This window comes from Ailuropoda melanoleuca, chromosome 8 (assembly GCF_002007445.2).
Source record: "Ailuropoda melanoleuca isolate Jingjing chromosome 8, ASM200744v2, whole genome shotgun sequence".
In the NCBI taxonomy this organism is placed as follows: Eukaryota; Metazoa; Chordata; class Mammalia; order Carnivora; family Ursidae; genus Ailuropoda; species Ailuropoda melanoleuca.
Genome location: NC_048225.1, coordinates 44,038,553 through 44,059,506, shown reverse-complemented (window position 1 = coordinate 44,059,506; position 20,954 = coordinate 44,038,553). Strand labels below are relative to the sequence as shown.

Sequence of the window (20,954 nt, the reverse complement as noted above, 5' to 3'; positions counted from 1 at the left end):
TTACCTTGGCGCTTCTGTCTGAAGCAACTGTCTCTCTGTGTGTGTGTGTGTATGTGTGTGTGTGTGTGTGTGTGTGGGCATATATATATATGTATAAAAAATCAAATATGATAGTCAAATATATGTATATATGTTTTTCCATATCTATTTCTGCATTTTTGTCACATTCTATTGATTTGTATGTTTCTCTTTTGTAGTCGTATTTTAAAACTGCCGGAAGCATGTAGCAACTCACTGGAGCTAAATTGCTCCCATGACATCATACACTAACGCCCTTAGGCACAGTCCGTATTACCTGGCTCAGGCTTCTGGGACATGACACTTTGGCTCCAGCTTACCGTTCTGGGCTCCTCTCCCTCACAGAGAACAAAGAGATCATAAAAGTAATTTCAAAAATTAGTTAGGAGAAGGAGGAGATATGTGGGGGAAGAGCGATGTGATCTCTTTTTGCCAGAGTTCTGGTCATTCAAGTTAAACTTGGTTTCAAGAGATGGAGAGATGAAGAGATGGGGTAGATTGCAGAACCTTGTCTCTGGCCTAAAAGAAAAAGTTGCAACCCTTATAAATAAAGTGGGAAACGAGAATATTTTTTACTTCATGACTCTTTTTTTTTTTTTTTTTTGCAAAATACCTATTTAATTGTTTCCTATTTGTCAGGAACAAAGTTATTGGATAAGAAATCATAGCAGGGCTTTTCTGTTTCTCAAAAGTAACTTTGTTGTCAGTAAACTTTCTGATTTACTAGAAATTTGAACTGGTTTACAAAGTCAACAGGTTAATCACTAGCTCAGGTCTCTAAAAATTTTTGTGAGATTTAATAATACATTTAGTTGATTGCTTTAGGGTCTGTTTGCAGAAATAGTGATCTTCAATGAAAACAGGTGACAAATTTGAAAAAGTATAAAATGTTTAGCAACTATGCATACCCAATAGGTTATTTGGCATTTTGCCAAGTCAGACAATATATTTGGCTTTTTCTACCACAGAAACTCTCCTACCTGTATTTCTGGGAGGTGGGGGGGCAGAGGGAGAAGAAGAGAGAGAATCTTAAGCTGGTTCCACACCCAGAGCGGAGCCTGGGCCGGGCTCGATCTCTTGACCCTGAGATCATGATCCAAGCCGAAATCAAGAGTCAGAATCTTAACTGACAGAGCCACCCAGGCGCCCCTCTCCTGCCTGTATTTCTACATCACTCAACATGGCAAAGCTAACAGAAAATCAAAGTCAAATGAGGAAACTTGGCAAATGCTGGCTCCACTATTTAACCACCAACCGGCAAACACCATAAGAAAAACTGCACAGGAAATAAATGATAGGGTAAAAGTACATTTTTGACCCTGGGCCCAGGCTTTCATAAAAGAAGCAGGTCTAAGATTTATAGGAAATGATTGGAGAATGATTTCAAAGTGCTGAATAATCACAAAATTGTTTTTCCATCTAACAAAAATAATCCCCATGCTTGAAAATTTTTGGTGGTCGCTTTTGTTTCCCTCCTGCATCTGTACTCTATTTAAAAATATTACCCCACAGGGGCGCCTGGGTGGCACAGCGGTTAAGCGTCTGCCTTCATGCTCAGGGCGTGATCCCGGCGTTCTGGGATCGAGCCCCACATCAGGCTCCTCCCCTATGAGCCTGCTTCTTCCTCTCCCACTCCCCCTGCTTGTGTTCCCTCTCTCGCTGGCTGTCTCTGTCTCTGTCAAATAAATAAAAAATAAAAAAATCTTATAAAAAAAAAAAATATTACCCCACAATCCCACCTGTTGTTATTCTAGGAAAGACCAAGTACCTAAAAAACCTTTATCAAATGTGTAGATCACAGCAAACTGTCGGCATTCAACAAATACATAACCCTGATGGAATAAAGGAAGGTTCAGATGAGGTAGAACACATAAATTATCTCAAACTGGTTATTTTCTGGATGACTTTTTTACTGATGAGAAAAACTCCCTCAACCAAAAGCTAATATTTGTATTAACTGCTTCAATTCCCTTCTTTTAAGAAGCTCTTAATTTGTTTATTAACATAACAGAATTAGAAAATATATGATTATTACTTATTTTTTTAACTTTTTTTTTTAATTTTTAAAAGATTTTATTTAGAGGGACGCCTGGGCGGCTCAGTTGGTTAAAAGATTTTATTTATTTGAGAGAGAGAGATACAGAAAGAGCAAGAGCAGGGGAAGGGCAGAGGGAGGAGAAGAAAACTCCCAGAGGAGGAGCCCGACAGGGGGCTCGATCCCAGGAGGCAGAGATCATGACCCAGGCGGAAGGCAGACGCTTAAATGACTTAGCGACGCAGGCCTCCCAATAATCTATTTTTTAAAAATCAGATTCAATAATGGCAAACAGGTGACTTATGAAGAGTGGAGGTTCAAGGGAGCGCCTCACCTTTGTCTTGCCGGGACCGAGGGATAACTATTTGACTCGGATGTTACTATAGCCTAAGTAGGCGCTGCCAGGATGTAAGAAATTGCCTTGAGGCAGAGAATGAGAAAAAATGCAGGAGAGAAAAGGGGGGAATTATTATTTTCTTGAGATTTTATTTACTTGTTTGAGAGTGAGAGATAGCACAAGCAGCGGGGAGAGGGAGAAGCCGACTGAGCAGGGAGCCCGAGGCAGGACTCCCTCCCAGGACTCGAGGATCATGACCTGAGTTGAAGGCAGACGCTTCACCGTCTGAGCCACCCAGGCGCCCCGAGAAAAGGGGAACTTTAAAGGTTATATATTTTCCCCTCGAATTAGGACAGAGCTGCAAAAAGTGGAAAGAGAGGGAAAAGACAGAATCAGCATCTGTGTTGGTTTTCTTGAGGTTTAGGAGCGAAAAAGTAAAGCGAGAAGCAAAACAGGATCAAGGATCTTTCAGAGCTGGACGTTATCATAGAAGCACTCAGTCCAGGAGGTTGCAATTCTGTTTAGAGCCAAACCCAAAAGAACTCTTACACAGAAGAAAAAGCCTTGGTGGTTGAAGGGCGAAGCGGGGCAGAACCCGTCCATGCGCACACACCCTTTCCCCACCCTGGGAGCTGCTGGAAAACCACCGAGCAGTCTCGGTCTCACTTTAAGGGGAAGAAACGGACACACAGATCCTAGTGTGTCTCACGGTCACAGCGCAGAGCCGGATGTCACGTCTCCTCACAACTCACTACTTACGGGTTTGCCACTGGAGGGAAGCAGGGAGGGGGCGTACGTTGTGTGCAATCAGCAGAGTGAGCCGTGGCGGTGAAAATCGCTCAGGAAGGAGGGAGGGCCGGATCTCGGCGGCAAAAGGCTGCGTTGCGGGCCCTTCTCCCGGACTCTTCCCCTTGCGGCCACCAGGTGGCGCGCCCGTCCCGCGGGTAGCGGCGGCGCAGGGCGGCGGGAGGGGGAAGCCCTCGCGGGCGCAGCGCCTTGGAAACGGAGGGCGCATCGGCAGCCGCGGAGCGGGTGGGCCTGGTCCGCGGGCCGGATGCCGGTGCTACTTGCGGGTCCACTGCGGTGCATCCGCACCTGGAAGCCGTCGAGGGGAGGTAGGGAGACTGAATATACTCCTCGCTGGGCCCCTGAATCCTTCCAATCTGACACTTAAGACTTTACATGTCCGCCCCACCCCCACCAGCCCCGGGGCTGGCTCTGCGCCCAAACGGACCTGGGGTCGCGCCCTGCTGGCGTCTTCCACCATGTCCTATTCCTGGACCGTTGGAAACCGCCAGCAGGGGTTCCCATAGGCCCACCCCTGTTCACGCAGGAGATAGAAAGGGAAGATCTTTTGATCCAATCAAAATACTAATCTCTCTTTCCTCCATGCTGTAGAACCAACAGAGGCGTGGCTTATTTGCCCTTCCAGATCTTCGGTTCCTGGAGGGCGGGATCTGAATTGGATTCAGATTTGTAGCTTGCATGGTGCCCTCACAGCCTCTAGCACACAGTAGATGCTCAGTAAACGAATTCCATTTGTATGGAGCTTGATGCTTGACAGTATTGCAAAAGCATTTGAGCTTCCTTGATAACAAGGACAGGAGGCAGGAAAGATGGAAGAGAACCCAGGGACAGAGGGGTTTAGGGGCTTGTTCGAGGGTTATAAAACTCATTAGTGGAAAAGCTAGGACTAGACTCAAGTCTGGCTCGGCTTAGCGCTCTTCTCACCGCATTCCTAGTCTTGTGAATGCCTTTTGAGTAAAGGCTCACGCATGCCTGCCTCCTTCTCAGGACCAGCACAGAGCCCGCCCTCCCTCCGCGTGGATACTTCCTGAGCGCTGTTGATGGCCTCACCCTCCCCCTCCCAGTCCGCAAACTGGCTTCAACTCCTTGCCCTGGATGCTGCAACATCCCTCTGAACAGGACGCTTAGTTTCTTTCTTTTATTAATTTGTTAGATTTGTATAGTATCTTGCTTCTTCATTCCCCTTCTTACTCCATGATTAATTCTCTGCTGGGCAGGAGAGAGTTGAGGAGGTGGTCGGGAGGTGGAAGATGTCCCACTGAAGAAAACTGTATATATACACATATATATTTCTGTGAAGGCGGAGAAGGAAACTAATACGACTGGGTACTCACCACTGCGTGTGTGGTAAAGGCTCATGGATTTCCTTACGGCCACCCCAAGACCTGGCTCCGGCAGATCTTCTTCATATTCACCACTGTTCTTTGAGGACAAAAGCCTTTTTGTTCTCCTCCACCATCAGAGGATGAAAATACTACATGCATTTCCATTATCCTCACAATATTTTTTCATGATTATGTTTCTTTTCTGACATTTCTAAGCTTGGAGGACAGCAGGAGTTGGGAAAAAATGTAGTTTGGTTGCTAGAAAAGTCAGTATAATATTACTGCTTTTCAACCTATGTCATTAGCAATTCTGGATCAGAAGATAGACCAATTTTTAAGGTAAGAATCCAGTATAATTTGAGAACTGCAGTTCAGAAATGTGCCACTGACCAAAGGATTTGTGTTGGTAAAGAAAATATATGGTAATGTAATGTAAATCACCAATTAGGCAAGTGAAAGTTAAAAATGCCATTCATCCAGATATTTTATTTTATTTATTATTTTTTTTAAATGTAAGGTACATTAATAATAGTTAACTTTATTATTATTTTTTTAATTTTTAAGTAGGCTCCATACCCAACATGGGGCTTGAACCTCACAACCCTGCGACTGAGCCAACCAGGCACCTCTATCCAGATATCGTTAAATACCTCAATTTGAATATAGGCTGGTTTAACATATCTCCAAACTGGCTGTGTTTTACATTTTAAAGCTGTTTTGGGTTGTATATACATAATCAGTAAAAAAAAAAAAAAAAAAAAAAAAAAAAAAAAAAAAAAAACAACAACAAAAACAAAAAACGGAGGACTGAATTTGTTTTAACCTAACTCTTAGGTGATATTCTCACCATTAAGAGGCTTTAAATGAATTCAGGGTTTTTTAAGATATGCTGAAGAACATTTCTAAAACATTTAAAAATTGTATTAAAAATATGTTTTACCATAAGTGAGAATTTGAATTTAAAAGCGATTTACTTTCAGGGCTCCTGGGTAGCTCAGTCAGTTGAGCATCTGACTCTTGATCTTGGCTTGGGTCTTGATCACAGGGTCATGGGTTTGAGCCCCACATTGGGCACCACACTGGGCGTGGAGCATACTTAAAGTAAATAATAAGATTTACTTTCTAAATTAAGGGTATATACAACATTATGAAGAAATAAATAGGGCCATGGCAAAGAAAGTGGGTACACATTATTTGCAGATCAGTCATTCAAATTAGACACTTATTGAACATCTAGTTTTCATCCATGCGAGATGCTGGCCTATGTGCCAACATATATTTTTGAAAACCCAAAGATGGTTTGTTGAAGTGATTAGTTGTTATTCAGTATTAAAAGAGTTGTATTTTGTTAAGGGCGAATGCCATGAATGTTTCAAGATTTTCAACACCCATATAGAGATCTTTTAACTAAACATCTGCTCCCAACCTCTGATGGAATCTTGTTCAGAACTTTTGCCATTACTAATGCTATTAAGTAAATATCTTCCATTTTAATCTACACTTATATAAAAACATTGGCCAACATACATCAGAATCCATTCCAAATGTCCAAAAAGGTATCAGGGCAGAACTGCCATCTCTCCCAGCCCCCACAAAATTTGAAGAGTCATTAGGAGGCTTCATGGCTCCACAAAGTCATGAAAAAAGTCATTAGGAACTTTCTACATATTGAGCCAGGATCCTGAGAATGCACTCTGTGTTTTTTGGGTGATTTTGTGGAGTCGAGTAAAGCACTATGGGATAACAGTACATTTGAAGAAGATGGCTATTATATGTCCATTTTATTCAAACAGACTTCTTACTTTTCACTGAGAAGCATTCGGGGAATATATTTTGAAACATTTTTTGATGGAAAGTGATTATAGGGTGGGCTTTGCAAAGGCTGGAGGCCTGAGTCTTTCAAACACAGCTTCCTCGCCTCCCCTCCCTCCATGGCATATGTTATTGAATGCCCAAACAGTGCTGGGAGAGGAAAAACATGCACAAAAGGTCACACTGCAGGCAGAGATCTCCGGAGCATTCATTACCTGCACAATCTTGCTAGTCTTTTAAAGTTGCTCATTATTTTCTTAAAGTTCTGCTGGAGTATGCTTCTTTCTTCCCATCTGTCTCAGTAGAGATCTTGTCTCTTCCTTCCATATTTTTAATTAAGGGACAGGTAAAGCTATGCACAGAGCTGGCACTGAATAGATGTTTGCAGTTAGAGACAGACAGATTAGGTGTCCCTGTGTCAGGAATTATTCTATGCGAAACCTTTCTGGAAGATAATTACATTACTTTGTGAAATTTTTTTCTATGATTCTCACTCTTTGCTGAATTAGAAATCCTCTAGGTGGTCAGGAACTGTATGTAAATCCTTGTAAATGTTTATGAAAATCACCACTGTTTGTAGGACATTTTCAAATGTATAAGTACTTTCTGAAGTAATGTCATTAGCTCACTGCAAAAATGCATCTAATAAGAGGGCAAGCCAATGCTTCCTAATTTTCTGGGAAGTATGTTGAAACAATGAATATGAGTAGAGTTTATGCATAAATCATTTGTGCTTCCTGGATCCACATTTTCACTCATATTTTATTAAAGTCCTTTGCCATGAGCTGCAGTTACGTAACTAATTATACTTTAGTCAGAGAGTTGAAAACCAAAGACCCAGGTAACTGAGGTAATTGAACAAGATGAGGTCATTTTTCCCCCAGCACCAGATGGGTACTGTAGGTGGAAACACTTGATCTCTTCCATATGACTCAGAAAGAAAACAAGAGATCAAGGTTAGCATTTGTTTTAACTTTTAAATGAAATATTTATAATAAAAATCACTGTTAAATAGCAACTTATTGTTGTTAAATAAAACCCTGGTCAGCATGTTATCTTTTTGTGCAATAGTCAAGTTAAAAATTCTAATTCTGAAATAGAAAATAATATTAAAATTCAACTCTGCATCTAAAACAAAAGCACTTTTTTTGCTAGCTGATAAGTTTCTGTGAACTGTGATGGTATAATGACACATTTTAGTGTGTCATTTATGGAATTATTCTCAACACTTTCATATCTGAGAAGATACCACTTAATAATATTATTCTGTTCTAATGTACTAAATCTTTCTGTTGTGCTTTTCAGCTGGAAGGTATTATAGTATATTTGCATTCAGGTGTACTTGAATCTGTTAGAATAGCGAGATGAACACACTTGGCTGGAAAAGTCTCAGACACAAAGACTGAGCCTGGCTGGAGGTGTAGGAAAACGTGTTTCATTTCAGAGAGATTTTCCACCGTGGATCTCAGTGATCTATGAGGATTGCTTATCCAGTGGCCCATATCAATGATGAAGTTTGACAAGAGCAAACCGCATGGATTAGTTTTTCCACATGTCATCATACTTGGCAGCAAGGAGACATCCTCTGCTTTACCGTTACCTGGAGTTTGCAGAAGCATGATCTGGAGCTTCAACCAAATGGCCATAATACTTAACTAAGCTCTTTCTGTATGTCAGCCACTATGCCAGGTGCTTAAAATATTAGCTTATGTAATCCTTACAACAGCTTTTAGAGTAAGATTTTTGCTCTCACTTTACAGATAATGAAATTGAAGCTCAAAGAGATTAAGTAACCTACTCAAGGTCACATAGAAAATAGGTGGGGGATCTGGGATTAAAACATGTCTGCCTGATTCATCCATCCATTTTTTCATTTGACAAGGATTTATTGTGCATCTACTTGTGCTAGGTGGGGAAATAGATTAGTGCACAAGAATTTATCATTCCCACTCTCGTGGAGTTTCCAGCCATCTAAATAAATAAATACAAAGGCTAAATTCTTTTGACCATACTCAAGTACTAATACACTGAAGTTTGGGCACTCATTTTTTTGAGATTAATGGAAATGAAAAGATAAAAATCTGTTACAGAAGACTGTATAATCTGAAGAGAGGTACTTTAGTACCTATACAAAATCCATGAGGTATTCCTGTTTACTATAAAAATCTGTGAACAGTGGACCTAATTTTTTACTTCTAAAATATATTGTTTTTGATAATTTTTCATTATTGATTAAAAAAGCAATTAATAGCTGATGAGCAGTTACTGTTAATAATAATTATTATTACTATTATTTTGCATTTGTAAACCTTTTAGTCATTTAAAAAACATTTGAATACATGCTTTTATTTGCTCTTTATAACAACCCCGGCCAAACCTAATTCTTTTGGATTCTAGTTTCTTGGTGCTCATGGAAAGTTGTGCTTTTGTTTTATCTTAATTTAAAAAAAAATTAACAGACATTTTCTGAGCTGCTACTATATGCAGTGCACTTCACCAAACACTGTGGAGAAATAAAATGAGTGAAGAAGTTTAGTCCTTGTTCTTAAAAAAGCTTGATAGGGACAACAGATGTAGATGGATGACATATGGGGATGAGTCTCTTAGAAAGTTTTGGGTGGGGGAAATGCTGTACCCGGCCAAACATGGAACTCACCGGACTCTAGAATCCATTGATTTGTGATGTCCCAGCATTGCAGTGGATGATAGGTCTGGGGACATGGAAACCTGAATGGAAAAAACAGTTTTAAATTAAGTCCCAGCAGTTCCTCATCTTGAGTAAACATAAGTAGAGGGGGGGCAAAGACCAAATTTATTTACTCGTCCTGTTTCTTTTCTACACAGGTATGCTTCCTACTAATTAAGCAACACAATGGATAACACAGCAAAAGTAAATAAAAAGGATATTCAAGATGGGCCACACAAAGAAGTCAAATTGCCTGCCAGTGAAGCACTTCTAGACTACCAGTAAGTTTAGACTATGGAATCCAAATGTTCCCATATGTAAGTGGAAGTCATTGTTAAGATTCACGTATTTCCAAATGGAACGTGATGCAGTCAAAAGCTGTCAGGAGAGCCAGACTGGAGGTAGATTGGAAGCATAATTGACTCTTGTGCTATGTGCGTATTTTTTTAAAGTTTTTGAAACGTTAACTATAACATATTCCACAGAGTAGCAATGAAACAGCATTCATAAATGTGGTTTTGGCTCCCTCTCCCCCTCCACTGTATTATTGGTCACTCTCCCACATACTTTATATGCCGTCTGTATATAACAGCTGGCTGACTTACCTCTTAAAATACCACATAGAATAGTTTGTATACATTTATAGAAGAGTAAAAGATTTTTCATTTCTAGACATTCCAATGAGCATTATCTCTGGTGGCTACAGATCAAATCCGAATGATGCAATTATTTTTAATAAAAATATTTCCTAGTGTCTCACTCCCAGGAGCTGGAGACAAAACCAGAAGTAATACCTATTCAATGTTATGTTTTATCAAATTCATAGACAGTAAATCCCTGGAGAGATTTTGAAGCTCCTTTTTTGCCACAGGGTAAGTGTTTTAATGTGTAATTCTTAGGGACTGGATGAATTCATTTCAGTCCTTTCCACATAAGAATGTACTTCATAACCCTCAACAAAGTCGGTTTAGAAGGAACATACCTCCATGTAATAAAGGCCATATATGAAAACTGCACAGCTAATATCATACTCAGTGGTGAAAATCTGAGAGCTTTTCCCCTAAGATCAGGAACAAGACAAGGATGTCCACTCTCACCACTTTTATTCCACATAGTCCTAGCCACAGCAGTCAGACAAGAAAAGGAAATAAAAGACATCCATATGGGTAAGGAAGAAGTAAAATTTTCACTATTTGCAGATGACATGACACTATATAGAAAACCCTAAAGACGCCACCAAAAACCTACTAGAAATGATAAATCAAGAATGTCACAGGATACAAAATCAATATACACAAATCTGCTGCATTTCTATACACTAATAATAAAGTAGCAGAAAGAGAAATTAAGAAAACAATCCCATTTACAATTTCACCAAAAAGAATAAGATAGCAGGGCGTAAACTTAACCAAGGAGGTAAGAGACCTGTACTCAGAAAACTATAAAACATTGATGAAAGAAATTGTAGGTGACACAAACAAATGTTCATGGATTAGAAGAACAAATATTGCTAAAATGTCCATACTATCTAAAGCAATCTACACATTTAATGCAATACCTATCAAAATACTAATAGCATTTTTCACAGAACTAGAACAAATAATCGTAAAATTTGCATGGAACCACAAAATACCCCAAATAGCCAAAGCAATATCACAATCCCAGATTTCAAGATATACTACAAAGCGGTAGTAAGCAAAACAATATGGTATTGGCACAAAAACAGACGCATAGATCAATAGAACAGAATAGAGTGCCCAGAAATAAACCCATGTTTATATGGTCAACAATTTTCGACAAAGGAGGCAAGAATATCCCATGGAAAAAAGCAGTCTCTTCAATAAGTGGTGTTGAGAAAACTGCTCAGCCACATGCAAAAAAATGAAACTGGGCCACTTTCTCACATCATACACAAAAATAACCTCAAAATGGATTAAGAACTTAAATGTGAGACCTGAAACCATAAAAATCCTAGAAAAGAGCACAGATGGTAATTTTTCTGACATCAGCAATAGCAACATTTTTCTGGATATGTCTCCTGAACCAAAGGAAACAGAAGCAAAAATAAACTATCAGGACTACATCACAATAAAACACTCTGCACAACAAAAGAAACAACAAACAAAACTAAAAGGTAACCTACTAAATGGGAGAAGATATTCACAAATGACATATCCAATAAGGAGTTAGTATCCAAAATATATAAAGAACTGATACAACTCAGCACACACACACACACACACACACACACACACACACACACACATCCAATTAAAAATTGGCAGGAGACATGAGCAGACATTTCTCCAAAGAAGACATCCAGATGGCCAACAGACATAAAAAGATGCTCCATATCACTCATCATCAGGGAAATGCAGATCAAAAACTACAATGAGGTATCACCTTACACCTGTCGGAATGGCTAACATCAAAAATACAAGAGACAATAAGTGTTGATGAGGATGTGAAGAAAAAGGAATCTCGCCAACTGTTGGTAGGAATGCAAACTTATCTAGCCACGGTGGAAAACAGTATGGTGGTTCCCACCTTACAATTCAGTAATTGCACTACTCCCAAAATATTAAAAACACTAATAAAAAGGGTTACATGCACCCCTGTGTTTATTGCAGCATTATTTACAACAGCCAATCTATGGAAGCAGCCCAGGTATCCATCAATAGATGAATGGATAAAGAAGAATGGATAATATATATATATTTCATTATATATAATATATATAATTGTATATTTATAATATTATAAAATATTATATATAGTATATATTTTACTATGTAATATATAATTATATATAGTACATAATTTATATGATTATATGTTTATTAGATTATATAATTTATACATATTATTACTATATTTCATTATTATATAAATATAATAATATAATATATAAATAATTTAATGAAATATTATTCAGCCACAAAAAGAATGAAATCTTAGCATTTGCAACAACATGGATGGAGCTACAGAGTATAATGCTAAGTGAAGTCAGTCAGAGAAAGACAAATACCATGATTTCACTCACATGTGTAATTTAAGAAACAAAACAAATGAACAAAGAAAAAAAAGAGACAAGCCAAAAACAGACTCTTAACTACAGAGAACGAGCTGATGGTTGCCAGAGGGGAGGTGGGCTGGGGATGGGTGAAATAGGTGAAGGGGATCAAGAGGACACTTACCATGATGAGCACTGAGTAATGCATAGAACTCTTTTTTTTTTTTTAAGATTTTATTTATTTATTCGACAGAGATAGAGACAGCCAGCGAGAGAGGGAACACAAGCAGGGGAGTGGGAGAGGAAGAAGCAGGCTCATAGCAGAGGAGCCTGATGCGGGGCTCGATCCCACAACGCCGGGATCACGCCCTGAGCTGAAGGCAGACGCCTAACCGCTGTGCCACCCCGGCGCCCCAATGCATAGAACTCTTGAATCACTCTATTGTACACCTGAAACTAATATAACATTGTATGTTAACTATACTGGAATTAAAATTTAAAAAAAAAATAATTTTTTTAAGAAACACGTACTTCATGCATTTACTGAACAAATACTAGAATGTTTACCAAGTCCAAGGCAAGCGGTGGAGGACAACAGCAAACAGACCACCCAGTTCCTGCCCTGACGAGGCATGGGAGACAGACGTTAGATAATACTTCAAGCTTTTTTAAAAAATTGTATAGCTAGAGTGAAGACACTATGAAAGAAAAGTATAGGGTCCTCTGTAACGGTTTAACTGAAGGACTTGATGTGGTCAGAGGGGTCAGGAAAAGCTTGTTTGAGGAAGTGACATTGGAGCTGATCTCTGGCAGCGGAACAGGTGTTATGGAGATATCGGGTGGAGGAGAGAAAGCTTTATGGAAAGGACGCTGGGGTGAGGAACGGAGAGAAGACAGAGTGTGGGAGAGAGGGTAAGAGCAGACTGGTGGTATGGGCAAGGGTGAGTGAGATAAGCCTAGCCCTGTGAAGCATTTGGGATTTGGGACTGGGAAAGTATTCATTGGAGGGGAACAAGGCTGCAAGTGCGGAGCCCGTGATGCTGGTGACTATCCTGGGACGCTGGTCTTTAAGAGATTTGTTTTTAACAATATTCAGAGAAAATCCATCTCCTCCTCCTTGAGAAACTCTAAATCTATCTGTCTGTTCTTTTTAGAGGACAGTGAGTGAAAGTGTCAGAACACGAAGAGAGAAACACCCATGGGAAGGGACTTTGTTACAAAGTTCCCTTTTATTTTCTACTTGAGACATTAAGTTATAACCAGAAACCACTGCACTCATTTGTCAGCATAACCGACAACTTCCCTCATCTCATCTTTGGAGAGGCGGACAGAAAGTCAGGCTCCGTGAATATAGCCTGGTCTCTGATTTGCTCCTATGGTTTACATTGGTGACATCCAAATACAATTGTTTCTTTCTCTTCTAGGTCAGTCAGAGGCCAGTATTTCTGTTCTTTAACACAGGTTTACAAAGAGACAAACATTTAAAAATTCTCATGATCTAGTGCAAAATATAAATTGAACAGCTCATGCTTTTGTTCTCTCCTTTGTTAAGACTAAATACATTATCTTGTGGACTGAAACAGTCAAGGCCTTAGTGTACCATGCTCTGCTAATGACACTTGACTCATTCCATGTGTTCCCAGGTGACAGAATTTTGTCACATGACAAGCAGCCAAAACACCCCCCTCACTTTCTGAGAAAGGATTGTCCAAGGATCCCCTGGCAGCATCTTATAATTCTCTTATACAGTCTCATCTAACAAAGAGCTGGGAGCACATAGTAGGTAGTTAACTAAACATTTTTTAAATCTATCCCAAAAAAATAAGGTCATGAACCTCTGTGGTTGTTTGTGAAGAGCTGAGACTGCCAATGCTAAATCTGTAAAGTGATCATCATCTCTAGGTAACGGTGGTTTTAATTTTTCCCTTTATACTTGTTTTTTCCCCAGTTTTCTACAATGGGCATGAATGTAGATATAGAAATAGGTGTGGATATGACTATAGTTTAAAAAATAGATAAAAATATAATTTTTTCAAAAAATCCAGATTTAGGGGCTCCTGGGTGGCACAGTCGGTTAAGCATCTCTCTCTTGGTTTCAACTCAGATCGTGATCTTGGGGTCATGAGATGGAGCCCCACGTTGGGCTCTGTGCTCAGCGCAGAGTCTGCTTGGGAATCTCTCCCTCTCCCTCCACCCCTCCCACCCCATGCTCTCATTCTCTCTCTCTCTCTCTCAAAAAAACAAACAAACAAAAAAATCCAGATTTATTTGTTTTCCTTCTCAGAATTTTCAATGAAATTGCCTGGAGGGAGAAAGTTGACACATTAGTAACATCTTGGTAATACAGAGGGAAGGGGAAATGTGACCTGTTATATTACTAACCATTTCATATCATGCTTTAAAATAGTGTGTCTTCTTTTCAAACCACTTTAATATGTATTATCTCATTGGTTTGTCATCCCACTGGCTTCAGTATTTAGTGTGACATATGCATACGATGGCATCTGAGGGAGATCTGAAAAGGAAAAAGTATATAGAGAACCATGAAGCTTGAATTCCCACAGTGGCTAGTAGTGTTGAGTTCTGAAATTCGGTTTCATCTTCATGAAACCCACAGAGGTTGAAGTAAATTCCAAGGAAAGGCTCAGCTAACTTAGACCTACAACTACCATGTGAGCTACAACTGTGGGAATGAAGCCACCAAAACCTTTAGGGCGCCTCAGAATTGCCCCTGAGTCCTGCTGGTGCCACTTAGATCTTTCTAAACTGCTCGCAGGGAACACGAGACAAAGCCCCAGATGATTTGCTCCTAACAGGTCTGAGCGGAGGGGTGGTAGACTTAAGTGTACGGTTGCCAGATATAGCAAAAAAAATTATATGACGCCAAATTAAATTTGAACTTCAAATAAATGAGAAATAACTTTTTTTAGTAGAAGTGTGTGCCATGCAGTGTCTGGGGCTGGGGCTGGATGGAGTCTCCAGACCCACCTTTGCATGCTCAGTCATCACCAAGGAAGCTCTCAGTGGAAGCCAGGAATAAGTCTATTAACCAGACCACCCAAAGGCTTGGTGTCAACCAAGGGACACCAAATACTGGAGATTCATTTGCCTGCTTTGCCCATGCAGAGAATTAATTAGGTTACCATACTTATGATGGCAGAAATTGCATAATTTGCATGCATTTGCATAGGCCTTTTTCAGATAATTCTCATTTACAATATTTTTAATTTTCTCCTTAAAAATGGGAGATAGAGAAGACACTCCTTCAGAATTTTTGCACACCTAAGCTTTACTTTTTTTAAAGATTTTATTTATCTGACAGAGAGAGGGAGAGAAAGAACACAAGCAGGGGGAGTAGCAGAGGCAGAGGGAGAAGCAGACTCCCTGCTGAGCCGGGAGCGCAAGGTGGGGCTTGATCCCAGGACTCTGGGATCATGACCCAAGCCGAAGGCAGACATTTAACCAACTAAGCCACCCAGGCACCCCCACACCTAAGCTTTAGGTGAGAAGTAAAAAGATGGTTATTCCTTCCATTTACTATCCTTGTCATAGCCTGTTATTTCCCCCATGACAATGGGTAAGTAATATGTTTGCGTGTTTACTTCTTTGTGGTCTAGTAAAATGCAAGCTCCTTGGGGGCAAGGATCATGGAGGTCTTGTTCAACACCATCTCCATAATGCCATAAACAATACTAGGCACAGAGCAGCAGCTCATTAAATCTTGTATGTGCTGTATGTGTTGTCTGTGTGACTGCTTGAAAGGGAACAATAAGCAATGTAAATTGAAGAATTTTGGAACTGAAACAGTATAGAGCTCATCCCCTTCAATGCTCTCACCTACAGAGGAGTAAGCCAAGGCCTTAGGTTGAGACTCCTTAGGCAGTTAGTGGAAGTCCAGGTTTCGTAGTATCCAAACAGAGCGCTTTTGCCACTAAAGGAATTGCTTGGTTTTGTTTTTTTTTTATGTTGCATTTTCTCATCACTGGGAAAGAAAGAGCCTTATTTTTCTCTCTACTGAATACACGATGTCACACATATAAATGGTATTTTGGAGGAAGGGCCGAGTATATAAGATTCAAATTCAACTGAAATTTACTAAGCACTTACATTATGCGAGAAACATTCACATACAATTTCTTATTTTAATCCTTATAGGATTAGAGCTAGGGATTCTTATCACCACTGACAGCTTGGAAATTGATGCTCAGAGAAGTGACTTGCCTGAGATCATAAGGTGAGAAGTGACAGGGACAAGATAGCAAATGAGTTTCTCATTCTGTAACGGCCTCTCTGCTCACTACACCACAGAGGTGCTGTATTTTTATTTTGTTTGTTTTAATTGAGGCAAGGTGTTTATGCAAAGCTGTTTCCATTGTGTTACTTTGGTCTCAGATTTAAAGTTACAAGATTTGCTGGGTAATAGAGAGATAGAGATATACTTAGCACTTCAAATAGCTGTCAAATGGCCTATAGCAAAATCTTCCTGCGCTGTTCTCTCTCTCCTTTGTAGCTGACAGATGCTCAACAAATTCTTATTGGGTATTAAAGAAATGTGTTTGTGTCAGGAAAGCTTTTATTATTTATAGAAGAGATGGCATACTAACAAACTTGAACCAAAGTTATGCCTCATTTATCTTACTATTTCAAGAAGATATGCCTGCCCTTATAAAGCCTTTGTTTTGTCATTTTTGTCTGAATTTTTTAGAATTCTAGAAAGCATGTTTTCTGTGTGCCCTTCCCTAGGTTCCCTTTAAGCTGAATAATTTATAGATAATTACAAAGTATAAAAATTATGACTGTGAAATACAAATGGGGATTGATTTAGGAAAAAACCTTGAAGTTATCTCTCCAATATATATTCTAGTGAGTAAACTAGACTCAGAAACACACACACACAAAAATCGCTTAAGAAGGTATCTTATCCCAGGGGCGCCTGAGTGGCACAGCGGTTAAGCGTCTGCCTTCGGCTCAGGGCGTGATCCCCGCGTTGTGGGATCGAGCCCCACGTCAGGCTCCTCCGCTATGAGCCTGCTTCTTCCTCTCCCACTCCCCCTGCCTGTGTTCCCTCTCTCGCTGGCTGTCTCTATCTCTGTCAAATAAATAAATAAAAAATCTTTAAAAAAAAAAAAAAAAAGAAGGTATCTTATCCCTAAATGGGTTTTTATAATATATTTAATACTTTATTTCCATCTAAATAGCTTAATTTTAAAATTTGTCTCATTAATTTTCCTTGATAAATAATTGTAACACATCTCTGTTTATTATCAGCTGTCAAATAAAGGAAAATGCAGTAGAACGATTTATGGCTCAAATAAGGAGACTTAGAGAAAAGAATCAAAAGTATCATGAAAGAGTGAGTATAACATTTAAAGCTTATCTAGGGGTGCCTGGGTAGCTCAGTGGGTTAAGCGTCTGCCTTTGGCTTAGGTCATGATCCCAGGGTCCTGGGATCGAGTCCTGCATCAGGCTCCTTGCTCAGCTGGGAGTCTGCTTCTCCCGCTCCCTCTGCTGCTCACCCTGCTTGTGTTCTCTTTCTGTCAAATAAATAAATCTTTTTAAATTTTTTCAAAAAATAAAACTTATATCTAGTTATTAAACATTTACACAAATGCTTTAAAAATTGTGAATTATGATGACACATATTCTAGGAAATTATCTTCTTTAGTGCTTGGAATTGAGTAATTGACAATCTCAGTTTTTGGTACATTTAAGGCAAGAGGGCACTGCTGTTCCTATTATATTAATTACCATGACAAAGGAAGTCAGCTTGAGCTGTGTTATTTAGATCATGATGATTCTGAATCTTGTGTTCAAAATTTTAAGGCTCTGAAATCACATTTATCTTTTAATTTCTTATTTAGCCAAGTGATAAAACATTGGTTCTCTGTTTTTAATTTCTGTATCTTTTTGCTTTTAGATTTTCAGAGGGTGCATATGTAAATGCTATTTGAAAAATACAGTCTCAATTGTTAAAGTGACTCATTTAATGTTTAAGACGATATATTGTTTTTATAAAATCAGATTAAAATGAATATGAAGCCATGCTGTATATGCCTATCATGACTAAAGACTGGCAGAAATACAGTTTGGAAGCAGTAGGCGATGATTAGCACAACTTATCCCTTAGGGTGTCTCATAAATGAGGAAATACTGAGACTATTCCCTATTAAAGCATTTATATCGACTCTAAAACTTCCACAGTTAACTGTTTAATTTGGCTTTTGTCTAAACTGACTATATGTACAAGTTTTAATGGAGTCCAGGGTCAGAGACCTGAGTTTGCACCCTGACTGTACAACTTACTGCTGGTATCATTTTGGCCCAAACGGGTAGGAGTCTCGGTTTCCCTCCTATAACATGGAGATTCCTGTCTTCCAAATAGGGCTAATTTGGCCATTCATTCAGCAACATTTATTGGGCCAGACATGCCATGGTGGTGATTTAACTGTGACCCTGACATTGTCATGATTCCGCAGGATCAGTCACTAAAGTCTGTTTACCGGACTCAAACAGAAACTCAGGTCTGTGGATGAGAATGGGAAGGAGAACTTTGGTCAGGTGTTGGGATCAGTTTCATATGATGAAATCTACCGCATGTAAGGGGAGTGAAGTGTCATCAAGGGACTAATGCACATCCCCCGGTGGTCACACTGGGCCTCTTGGGTCAGTCTTAGACTTCCATTTGGTTGCGGAAAGGACAACAGATCAGGACTGAGGAATTACTTTCCCACACCCCCTGTTTTGCAGCCAGAGACAAAATTCTTATTTTCATGAGGATTCACCCAAGAATGGGATAGGCCTATGTCTCCTTTTGGTCATAATTGGACCCAGCAGTGAGGAGCATGGAAGGACAGGCTTTTGCTCCAACTGTATGTATTTGTTTCTTTCCATTTATGCTGCTACTGCCCTGGTTTAAGCCACCACCACCTCTTACCCACCCTTCTTCAATTCAGTACATTTTCCAAGGTGCAACCCTTCAAATACTATAAACCTTCCAGTGCTTAAAACCCTACAGTGGCTTCCTATTGTATGGGAAATTAAATCCATGAATTCACTAAAGTCTTTGAGGCCCTACAAAATCTGACCTCTGCTCACCTCTCCAACCTTATCTCCCTTTGCTCCACCCTTTGTTTACCACTGCTTCTTCTAAATTTTGGAAAACCCACTCTTGTTCCTTCTTGTGCCTTTATGCAGGCTGTTCCATCTTACGGGAATGCTCTTCTCTTGGCTAGCTCCTTTTCATTCCCCCAAACTAAGCTGGAATGCTGCACACAAATGTTATTATTAAACTGAAAACTCCATTATTAAATTGAAAGCTCTTTAGGCAGCAGCAGTCAAATCTTACTTACCTTTGTTTTTCTGGAAGGGCCCAGCATGCGTAGGTGTTCAATAAATATTTACTGAGTTGATTCACACTGGCACCAGTGGAAGGAAACATTTTTGAGGTCACGGATATTTAATTGCTAAGTTAAACATGACTCATTAGCAAGACAGACTTTTCAGTTAGGTCAAAATCAGGAATACCCCTCTTCCTTCCTTCACATCATTTCTTCCTTTGTGTGTGTGAGTTTTGTTTGGAGTGTCCCTTCATTTATCGTCTTCCTTTCTCTGTGTTCACACTCACTGCTCCACTTACCTCATTAGACATTTCATAGTTCACTGTGTCCATTTCCTTACTTCTGGTTCACTCTTTCAGTCCTCCTGTTCCACCACAACGGCTCGGGCAGAAGTTATTAATGACCAGGTCGCCAGGTCCAGTGGCCTCTCTATCGTCCTCACTTTACCCTTCATGCTTCCAGCAGTCATCCCTGTCATCTTGAAACTTTCTTTGGCTTCCAGGACATCACTCTCCCTTAATATTCCCCCTATTCACCAGCCATTTCTTGTTTTTCATTCATTGCTCTTTTCCTGGACCCACCCCTAAATTAGTATTTTCCAGGGTTCTGATCTCAACTCTTCTCTTTCACTCTAAAGATCTTACTTCACACCACGGCTTCAAATGCCATCTACGTGGTGATAATTCTCATATCTGTACATGTGACAAATTTTCATAATACTTATACCCACACAAAAAAAATTAAAATGAACACATGTAAAAACTGATGAAATCCAAATAAAGTCTCTAATTTACTTAATAACATTGTACCAAGTTCCATTTCTCTGGTTTGGTAATGTGCTATGGTTATATAAGACGTCATCGCTGGGGAGAGCAGGAAAAATAGTAAGGGAGAGATCGGTACTGTCTTGGCAACTTCTGTTCTTGCTCCTCTGAATCTGAAAGACTTAAAGACTTAAAAATGTAAAGCCCATGACGTGGCCTAATAACAAAACAAAATCAGTCCTTTCTTAGTAGTTTATTTATTGAATCTCCTTTCTCCTATTTTATAGTGTGACAATTATTCTTACCTTGAATAATAGTTGTCTACTTTGTAGGATAAATGTCCTTTTTTTTTAACACATTGGTGAATATATCTAACTAAATTGTATTTCAGTATATCACTCAAAATAATTTTTCAGATATAGCAAATTTTGTAACCTGTTGTCAGACACATTTCCCACCCATTTGAAATTCACTTTGGGATTTGGGAGTTTAATATGGATGTTATTAAATTTACATATAATGCAGGGGTGCCTGGGTGGCACAGCGGTTAAGCGTCTGCCTTCGGCTCAGGGCGTGATCCCGGCGTTACGGGATCGAGCCCCACATCAGGCTCCTCCGCTATGAGCCTGCTTCTTCCTCTCCCACTCCCCCTGCTTGTGTTCCCTCTCTCCCTGGCTGTCTCTATCTCTGTCAAATAAATAAATAAAATCTTTAAAAAAAATTACATATAATGCCAAATATGATTTAGTCATATTTATGCAATATTCAATTACATTTTTAGGACATGTGATACTATTTTAATTTACAAATGAAAATATCA

At 39.5% G+C, this 20,954-nt stretch overlaps 1 protein-coding gene and 1 long non-coding RNA gene across 4 annotated transcripts in view; one reads left to right on the top strand and one right to left on the bottom strand.

Moving 5' to 3' along the window:
• Window positions 1-3,369: 3,369 nt before the first annotated feature.
• CCDC83 (coiled-coil domain containing 83) overlaps window positions 3,370-20,954 on the top strand; it is a 50,911-nt gene continuing 33,326 nt past the window's right edge. For all 3 annotated transcript variants that reach the window (XM_034666199.1, XM_011222449.3, XM_019797590.2), the window contains exons 1-3: window positions 3,370-3,505; window positions 9,179-9,301; window positions 17,302-17,386. In XM_034666199.1, the coding sequence (XP_034522090.1) occupies window positions 9,207-9,301; window positions 17,302-17,386 (180 nt within the window). In that variant the 5' untranslated portion in view covers window positions 3,370-3,505; window positions 9,179-9,206. The remainder of the gene's footprint in view (window positions 3,506-9,178; window positions 9,302-17,301; window positions 17,387-20,954) is intronic.
• LOC117803355 lies at window positions 6,481-14,673 on the bottom strand. Its single transcript, XR_004627122.1, has 3 exons — window positions 14,416-14,673; window positions 8,991-9,061; window positions 6,481-6,704 (listed from the first exon to the last, which is right to left on the bottom strand). It is a non-coding gene; the product is annotated as an uncharacterized LOC117803355 (long non-coding RNA).